General features: G+C 33.6%; 1 protein-coding gene across 1 annotated transcript; it reads left to right on the forward strand.

Moving 5' to 3' along the window:
* Window positions 1-376: 376 nt before the first annotated feature.
* On the forward strand, window positions 377-6,506 carry LOC114315268 (putative ubiquitin-conjugating enzyme E2 16). The gene is made up of 6 exons (XM_028261853.2): window positions 377-736; window positions 821-924; window positions 1,110-1,212; window positions 1,295-1,358; window positions 5,735-5,823; window positions 6,048-6,506. Exons 1-6 carry the CDS (start codon window positions 695-697, stop codon window positions 6,141-6,143), a joined length of 498 nt encoding a protein of 165 aa, XP_028117654.1. The 5' UTR covers window positions 377-694; the 3' UTR covers window positions 6,144-6,506.
* Window positions 6,507-10,216: the final 3,710 nt, after the last annotated feature.

A 10,216-nucleotide genomic window follows, 5' to 3' on the forward strand; every position in this document is an offset into this window, starting at 1 on the left:
GGCTCATTACGAGTTTCGTTTCGATAATCAAAATTGTTCAATGTATAGAATTCGTTGAGTACTATATGCTTTTAAAAATTTACTTTGATCTATTTCCATAACTATGTGATCAAATCAGTTTTGTATAAAAAAAATTGACGGTGAAAAATAAACGGCTTACAAAAATCTGATTTGATCACATAGCTATCGATATCCGATCACCGTGATATTTTACAGACATTTAACACTCGACAATTTTTACATATTGAACGATTCAAATTATCGAAACGGAACCAGTGATGAGCCTCCACAAGCCCAACAATACCTTCTAATCTGATCGTGAATCGGAGAGAAGCCATTCACTATATATTAAAATATTTTCTTAAAGTGATGCTTTGTCCACGTTAAAAGTTGAAGTAGTACTACATGTATTAATTAATGTATATATTAATACATTAATTAATATTATGTTATTAATTTCACTTATTATACAAATTACAAATATAAAAAAAATTTAAAATTATGTCCCATCACCTCTTATAATACTAATTAGTAATTAAGATATAGTAGTATTCGAAAAGTTGCCTATGAGCTCTCTCCATTAATTCTGTTTTACGCTATCTAAAAAACAAAAACCAAGATGAAATGATCAATTTTCTCTGCGACATTTGTTCGTCGACAACACCACCACCGCCTCTCTCCTCCGCCGTCGCCGATGGAAAAAGCCATGACGAGCTCCTCCGCCACTTCTCGCAAGGTCTCTCTCTCTCTCTCTCTCTCTCATTTTCAATTCTAAATTCTTGTTTGTTTTTTGATATTCTTGTGGGTTTGTGTTTTTTAGGTTCTAAGCAAGATCGCTTCGAATCGACTCCAGAAGGAGCTGGAAGAGTGGCAGGTCAACCCTCCCTCTGGATTCAAACACAGGGCCACCGATAATCTTCAAAGGTCTGCCTCTCCTAGGGTTTCCTTTTCTTTAATTCCTCTTCGCCTCTGTTTGTTTTCTATGAAAATCTTGAAATTCTGATTTTAATTTGTTTTGGAATATATAATTTTATCTGTTAAATTTAGTTTTTTATTTTTATTTTTAATAGTTTGTAATTTATGTATTTGATTGCGATTTTGATGCAAAGTTGGGTAATTGAAGTGAATGGAGCTCAGGGAACTCTCTATGCTAATGAAACTTACCAGCTTCAGGTCGATTTTCCTGAACATTATCCCATGGACGCTCCACAGGTGTGGCAAATTTCGTCAAATGTTTCGTCAAATTTCGTCATTTTGGTTTGTTTTTTTTATTTGTATGACGGGGTGGAAGCAGGTTATATTTCTGCAACCAGCTCCTCTGCACCCTCATATCTACAGCAACGGTCACATTTGCTTAGGTAATCTTGAAGGTGTTTCGTTGGATTTTGGTTGCTTGGTATTCTTTGAGATTCTCAAGTGTTTTTATTGGTTTTCCAATTAATATCTCATCTACAAAAATTAAAAATTTCTAATTTGCTGCTTGTCTAATGTCTTCTAAAAGTTTTTGGGTTAAATGTCATTGTGAATTTCATTGTTGCCACTTGTCACAAATATGTAAGGGACATGTTAGTTTGAACTATGCATGACATAGCATATGCAAATATGATGACCTTTGAAATTCATAGTTGGTGGTTGTATTTCATTTAAGTTCTTAATTATTAACTATACTTGTGTGGATCAGGATTCATAACAATTGGATGCTCTTGCATCATTGTTTCAAAATGAATATCATAATAGTAGCAATATTTTCTGAGATTGGTGGCTTAATTCTTTCTTTATGTTGGTTATGTGTATTTATATCTTTTTGTTTTTTTTTTCTCCTCCCTGAAAATGAGACTTAAACTTGTTTGCTAGGCATATATACATACATGTATATATATATTTAGAAGTCTTGGATGCACCTCCCTAAGAAAAATGCTAATGACAGCCCAATAGATGGTCATTTGTGTCGATGTACGCATTAAAAAATGTGTATAAATTTGTATGAAAATTGTATGGTAAATTGTAAAAGTTTATAGGGATATGTAAAATGTGCATTGGAATTTCAAATATTTTGGCATTATTTCTATTCTTAGTGGCAAACAACCCAATGGGCTACTTTAGCATGACCTATAAAAAAATGGAGTTCTTACAAAAAGCAAGAAAACTCAAGGCCTTTACACTTTTAACATAGGCCTTGGAAAGTTAAACCAGCTCCATTAAAGGCTGTCGGAAACTAAAAGGCAAACAGATACTTAACCTTTGGACTAACCCTCATGTCTGGAATTGCTTACTTCTATAATTAAAAAAAAAAAAAAATGAATAGAATAGAATAGAATAAGGCTGCCAATTTTTTCAAGGTTTCAAAATTGTACTCTCTTTTATCTTTGAAGACACTAAAAAAAATCTTCCATGTCTAAAATCCTAGGAAAACGGATTGGGACATAAGGTTTGGTTTGGTTTGGTTTGGCCTGGTCTAAAAGCCTAGGAAAATGATAAACCCTCCTTATTCTAAGGCACATCACCAATTAAAAAAACTCATTATCCGAAGGCCTATAAAAAATACTTCCTAATTCAAAGGTTAACAAAATAGAAGCCCCCTTCTTCTTGTCCATTGGCTCTTAATAATAAACGATGAATAATAAATATTCATTGCCCAAAAGTCCAATAAAAATAATCTTATTTAAAAGGTCAACAAAATAAACTCTCATTGTTTAAACTTCCTCAATACTATAGATGGCAAGAATAGAAGTGTTTGGAAAAATGAGTTTTATATAATAAATTTCAGGGCAAATTTCATTAATGGTGATTGTAGTTTTCCCGAGTTTCAATTTGGTTATGTCATTTCAATTGCAATACATTTGACCTTTAATTATTCACATTTAACGAGCATTGGAATTTTTTACAAAAAATGACCACATGCAATGCATCGGACTTTTTTGTAGCTGTGCTACAGACTCTTCTATTTCCCCCAATTTTAAGGACAAAAATGAGAATCTAAATCATTCGCCCTCCTCTCTCTCTGCCTCCCATTCTCTCCTAAGCCAACCACCACCTTTTCCTCCCTCCCTCTTCTCCACTACTGCAAGCCCTCTCCCTGCCACCCCACCTTGCCAACACCGAACCCAACGGCCCAGCCACCAATACTGAACACCCGACCCCTAACCAGCCATAAACCTTTCTTCCCCAAAGTTTCTCCTTTATCACATGTATATACAAATCCATTATCATCTTTGGTAAAAGAAGGTTTTGTATCTAGTGCTTCATCCATGGTTGGGAGCTTAAGAGGTAAATCGATTTGGGTTTCATGATACTGCAAGAGGCTGTACGAAAGGATGAAGATGGTAACTCATGCCATGGATTTCATAGGTTGTGGGAGGATAGAGAGAGAGACTGTGATTCAGAAACCGATATTTGTATGTATATATACATATATGTGCGTGTATATAAAATCTCTCCATGTCTCAATTTAGTTAACATCCCAATCATCTTCCACTCCCATCATCGAATATAATGGTTTGGTGTTCAGGGATATGGATTGTCAATAGCGGTTGGTGGGTGGGTGGAATGTCTAAAATGCTCTCTATAGTGACCACATGAGGCACATGGCTACTCTTCCATCCAAAATTTTGATATATGTTATTGATTTGATTGGACCTATTTGACACAACGTGACAATTAGAAGACAAACCTGACACAATCAAAAATAGGTGGACCAAATTGAAACTCAAAAGAAACTATATGGACCATGTGATATAACTTGCCCTAAATTTTATAGTGTGAAAAAATATATGTAAATTAACATTTAAATATGAAAATTTTCATTTGAGATGTTCATTTTGGCCCCCAATGGTGTTGGGCTGGCCTGGGGTCTGCCTTTGATTTTAGTGTTGCAACCTCCCACCAACTAGATTAATAATGTCTTGTGGAATTTTGAATATGCCCATTATCGAATGGTTACAATGTTATTTGTTGTTTATTTATTTAGTATTACAGTGTTATTTGTATGAAGGGTTTATGATGTAGGACAAATACGGACAGCGCTGTGAGGACTGTAAAACAGACTTTCTGTGAGTTTTTATGGTTGCTTAAAGCTGAAAATCAATAGGAATTTTAGGATTTCAATTAATGAATGGAATGAACTAGGTTTAGGATTAATAAACCGGATGAAAGAGAACAAAACAGGGGCTGTTATGGGTGCTGTGAACAGTATCCGTGAGCAGTAATTAGGCTGTGGAAGTGCTGAAATTTAAGGAAGAAATAAAAGAAAAGAAGAAAGGAGAAGAAGAAGAAGATAGGTCTAGGGATCACACCAAGATTCCATAGGCATCACACCTAAGGTTTGATTGCATCACACAATCAATAAAGAAGTTTCAAAGCTCTTTTAACTTTTTATAAAATATCAACTCTATTGAATTAGAGGCATTACATGGCTTTATATAGACTAAGAAACTTCTTAAACCAGTTAGAACTAAAATAGGAAACTACCAAAATATCTTTGACTTCCAAAACTAATTTAAGACTAAATAAGAAACAAAAGCAAAGACTAATTAAATAACTTGACTCACAAGACGACTCATGGGCGACCCCTACAACCCATGTAGGCAAATATAAAATTACCAAAATGCCCTTCGCCTAAAAATCCTAGAAACATAAAAATAATCATAATATTAGAAACATGATTATGTATGGTTCCTATCGATTTCTCGTTGAAACCAGCTTTTTTAAATTTACTCTTCGTTGAGCTTCTTATATTCCGCATCAGTTTATAGTATTTTTCTTTTAAAAAAGGAAATCATAATACATTATGGCTTGTATGGAATGAACTGGAATTATTGTTGCATTCCTCCATAATTTCATTCACTTTGCTTGGTTCCCATATTTTAAAAACAGTTTTCAGAAAATTCTACACTCTTATTTTCCGTGTTTTTTTGTTTTTACTGAATTTTTTTAATATTTTACGCAAATTTTTTACTTTTTAGACATACCTAACATAAATACACCTAAAAAGTAAAAAAATTGTAAAAAAAATCTTTTAAAAATTCACTAAATATCAAAAATACAAAAAAAATACAAGAATTTAGTACATTTTTTGTATTTTTATGTATTTCTTAATTTTTTAAAATATTTTTTCACAATTTTTTTACTTTTTAGACACATCTAAGTAAGGTGCATCTAAAAAAGTAAAAAAAATGTTTAAAATTTTAAAAATATTCACTAAAAACAAAAAAACACGAAAATCAAAAAACTTAATTTTCAAAAAACTTAATCCAGAAAACTCAAACCAAACACAGTGATTCTTATTGCCTTCACAATTGGTTACTATTGACTTCTGTTCATATGAGATGCAAAGGCCTCTAGAGTGGTGTACATTTTTTTTCTGGGTAATTAAGTCATAATATAAAACAAGAAACTGTACTTTACAAGGGGTGTTCCCCTGGTTGTTACAAGATCAACAACCTAACTGCCTAAACTACAAAGCGAAAGAAGTATAACCAGGCACAAAACTCCAACTAACAACCAAAGCCTAGATTGATAAGGACCATACAATGTAGTTTATACAGATAAGGTATACCCAGATTCTCATATTAGATTTTGCTATATACAAATGCAAAACTTTTATATTCTCTTTACATTTGTATAGCAATTGACCATAATCATATAAGTTGCTGGGCATATTATCATATCTTAAATTTGCATCTGTATTCTCCAGATTACTGAAACTTAATATACATTGGCTCATGTTGTTTTGTAGATATCTTGTATGATTCTTGGTCCCCAGCCATGACTGTTAGTTCTATCTGTATCAGCATTCTCTCCATGCTATCAAGCTCAACCATGAAGGTCTTTTCTGATTTTAAATTAAGGGATTTAATGTCCCAGTCTTCTATTTTGCTCTATGTTCTAGCTTATTATTCACCACAGCATAAACTCCGAAAATTTTCAAATATCCTTGTTTTGGCGAATTGCAAGTATTCCCTGATATATCTACTGTTCTCTTCCTTGAATTGTCTCCACCTAAAAGCATTTGAGGCTTAAATCTTGTTGATTTTGACCTTTGTGTGCAGCAACGGCCAGAAGATAATGATCGCTATGTAAAGAACTGTGGAAATGGCAGATCTCCCAAGGAGACTAGGTGGTGGTTCCATGACGATAAAGTGTAATAATAGAGCATCTCCCCCATCATTAGTTGTTTGGGAAGTAGCTTACAGGAATCTCTTTTTTCAAAGGGAATGCCCAAACAATGAAAAGGTTGAGGAAATAAAAATTTAAAAAAAAAAAAAAAAAAAAAGAAGATTCTGAAAACCATAGCTAAGGTGAAGGCTTTGGTTGATATTAATTAGGCACTGGTATTTGTAAATGAATAGCATGATCTTGCTTATTTGTGTTTACTAATTGTAAGTTAATACTTTGTGCATGTGAACTCAATGCCAACTGATACTGTCTCTCCTTGATAAGCTTGATAAGCGATGAATTTCAGACTCATTGCTGTGTTTCTTATCTATGATCTTCTCTTCTAACTACAATCTTGTGTTGTCATGAATCATTGTTGACTGATTCATAGGAAAAGCAGGTATCAAATTCGTTTTGGGCTGTGCCCTAGATATGTAGCTGTGTATGATTTGGAACACCTTTGAAGCTTGCTTTGTGATCTTTTGTCAAGTGGATCTGCTTGAGTGTCCCACCTATGAATGATTCATAGGAAAAGCAGGTATCAAATTCGTTTTGGGCTGTGCCCTAGATATGTAGCTGTGTATGATTTGGAACACCTTTGAAGCTTGCTTTGTGATCTTTTGTCAAGGAGAGACAGTATCAGTTGGCATTGAGTTCAGACTCATTGCTGTGTTTCTTATCTATGATCTTCTCTTCTAACTACAATCTTGTGTTGTCATGAATCATTGTTGACTGATTCATAGGAAAAGCAGGTATCAAATTCGTTTTGGGCTGTGCCCTAGATATGTAGCTGTGTATGATTTGGAACACCTTTGAAGCTTGCTTTGTGATCTTTTGTCAAGTGGATCTGCTTGAGTGTCCCACCTATGAATTAACTCTGTTTTTAAATTATTTACTACGGAAGTGAAAAGAATGATGCAATCACGGTACTGAGCTCGACAACTGTATGTTTGTTATTATATACTGGTGATTGTTTTGTAAATTCATGGATCATAGGGTGTGTTTTGGGGGGTATTATTCATTGTTCGGATTGCTTATTCGAATGAGGGAGATGTTTATTGTTTGTTTTTTTTTTAATCTGCCGGACATAGAATCCGGCCGGACTCCATATCTCTCATATGAGGGACTATTGTATCCTAAGAGGGGAGGGGAGGGGAGGGGAGGGGAGGAGGGGGGGGGGGGATTATTTACTATTGGGATTAAGGCCTCGTTTGGGGACAATCTTGTTTAGCTAAAAAGTCAAAAAGTTACTAAAAAAGTTAAAAAGTCAACTATCCATATTAAAAAGTTAAAGATTTTTTTTTTCTCTTTACTTTTTGCACATCTTTTCATAAAAAATCAAAAAGTCATTCTAAACATACTAATTTTTTTTAGCTTATATTTCAGTCAAATAGCAAAAAAGTTACTAAATTAGTCTGTTCGTAAATGAGGCCTAAGTAATGAAATGATCATTTTGACCCTCTATTATTTAAGGCAAAAAGAAAATGTTTTAAAAAGTGACAGAATGACAGAATTGAGGAAAAACTTAGGAGTTATAGATTGGCTAATAAGGAGGTCAAAAAAGTACTGAGAGAGGTCTAGTTGAAAGCTTGTGATAACCTATACACTAGACTAGATAGTGAGGAGGGAGATAAGAGGGTTTACAAACTTGCGAAGATACGGAAGAAGAAAATAAGAGATTTTAATCAAGTTAAGTGCATCAAGGATAGAGATTCTAAGGTATTGGTAAAAGATAAAGAGATTAAGAAAAGATGGAAGAATTATTTTGAGAAACTATTAAATGAGGAACGTGGAGGTACGACAATAGGGGAAGAAATAGTCAGTAATACGATAAACCAAGAGTATAGGTTCTATTGTAGAATTAGGAACTTTGAAGTAGAGATTGCACTTAAGAAGATGAAATCTGATAAAACTTTAGGACCTGATGATATCTCTACTGAGGCTTGGAAGTGTTTGGATAAAAAAGGAGTTGCTTGGTTGACTAAGTTATTTAGCAAAATTTTATTGACTAGGAATATGCCAGATAAGTAGAGCAAGAGTATTTTAGTGCCAATCTGTAAAAATAAAAATGATATCCAAAATTGTAATAACTATAGAGGAATCAAGCTAATTTATCATATAATAAAAGTGTGGGAGAATGTGATGGAACGCCAATTGCGAGATATAACAGAGGTGTCAGTGAATCAATTTGGGTTTATGCCTGGCAGGTCAATAATAGAAGCGATCTATCGTTTAAAGAGAGTAATAGAAAAGTATAGAGAAAAGAAAAGAGACATTTATATGGTGTTTATCGACTTTGAGAAAACATATGATAGAGTGTTCCGTGATATAATATGGTGGGTGTTAGAAGAGAAGAAAGGGGTGACAAAATGTTACATTGATGTGATTAGGGACATATATGAAGGGGCGACGACCACTATTAGTCATTTGCTGGAGAGACAAATAAATTTTCTATGACTGTAGGGTTACACCAATGATCTACCTTAAGTCCTTATCTTTTTGCTTTAGTTATGGATGAGTTGACGAGAAATATTCAGGATGATGTGCCATGGTGTATGCTTTTTGCAGACGATATCGTGCTAGTAGATGAGACTAGAGAAGGAGTTAACACAAAATTGGAAATTTGGAGAAAAACTCTTGAATCTAAAGGATTTCGGATAAGCAGAACTAAGACGGAGTACATAGAGTGCAAATTTAGTAACAGTAACAACGAAAGCAGAGGAGAAGTGGAAATCGAAAACCAAGAATTGCTTAAAAATAACCATTTTCGTTATTTAAAGTCGATTATCACAACAGCAGGGAAGATTGAAGCGGATGTGGCCCATAGGATTAAGGCGGGATAGTGTAAGTGGAGAAGTGCGTCTGGGGTATTGTGTGATAAATGAATACCTACTAGACTAAAATGTAAGTTCTACAGAATGGCTATTAGACCAACAATGTTGTATGGGACGGAGTGTTGGGCAACCAAGAAACAACATGTAGACAAGATGAGTGTCGCTGAGATGAGGATGCTAAGGTGGATGTGTGGTAAGACTAGCCAAGACAGAATTAGAAATGAGTGTATTCAGGAATAGGTAAGAGTAGCACCGATAGAAGATAAGTTGAGAGAGAATCGATTAAGATGGTTTGGTCATATTCAAGAGAGACCAACAAAGAGGCAGTAATAAAGAAATGTGATGCTGTAATGATAGATGGAAGTGTTAGGGGACGGGGTTGGCCTAAATTAACATTGGTTAGCGTTGTAAATAGAGATATGAATCTACTTAATTTGACTAATGAAATGGCCTTTGTTAGAGCCGTGTGGAGAAGAAGGATTCATATAGCCGACTCCATTTGATGAGACTTAAGGCTTGGTTTGGTTTGGTATTTAAATTTTAATAGATGTTTTATTTAATTTCATTATTTTAATTAAAAAAATAACATGTATTTTTATTGATATTTTATTTATTTAATTTTAAAAAAATAAATTTATTTAATTGTGTATAAATAAAATAAATAAATTTTTATTTAATCTAGCTAAAAATAATTAAAATATTAAAGATATTATTAATATTGCTGTTACTTATGCTGTGTTTGGTTGGAGGATTTGGGAAGGGATTTAGAAAGAGAAAATGAAAAGGTGTGCGAAACTATGTGAAATATAAACATACTTTATTCACATTTCACCTACCTTTTCTATTTCCCTTTCCAAATCCCTCCTCAAAACCCCTAACCAAACACAGCATTAGTAAACAATTGAAAAAGGGTAAAATAGTCTTTTACTCATTTATCTTATCTAGTCTAACCAAACATTGGATTCACTAAAAATAGTCATTTTCAGACATCTAATTCCATGAGAAAATAAACACATGATACACATCTAATTCAACTAAATAGTTTAGAAGATTTACAGTCAGAGGATTCAAATCCGACGAATTTTAATCCTTTTTATTCAATCCGTCTAATCAAACACACCCATAGATTTACAGCAAGCAAAACAAATTGATATGCACTGGACAATGAAAAACAAACTTTTGTTTGCCGTTTAAAATTTTTAGTCACAGTGAAAATATTGATTTTTTAT

Source organism: Camellia sinensis, chromosome 4, assembly GCF_055761805.1.
Source record: "Camellia sinensis isolate YWXY chromosome 4, ASM5576180v1, whole genome shotgun sequence".
Taxonomy (NCBI): Eukaryota; Viridiplantae; Streptophyta; class Magnoliopsida; order Ericales; family Theaceae; genus Camellia; species Camellia sinensis.

Excerpts from the sequence above, each read along its gene's own strand:
- LOC114315268 (XM_028261853.2), top strand. The coding sequence starts at position 695 with ATGGAAAAAGCCATGACGAGCTCCTCCGCCACTTCTCGCAAG. Across the intron at positions 737-820 it reads CCTCCGCCACTTCTCGCAAG|GTTCTAAGCAAGATCGCTTC; the intron begins GTCTCTCTCTCT and ends TGTGTTTTTTAG. Across the intron at positions 5,824-6,047 it reads TATCAAGCTCAACCATGAAG|CAACGGCCAGAAGATAATGA; the intron begins GTCTTTTCTGAT and ends CTTTGTGTGCAG.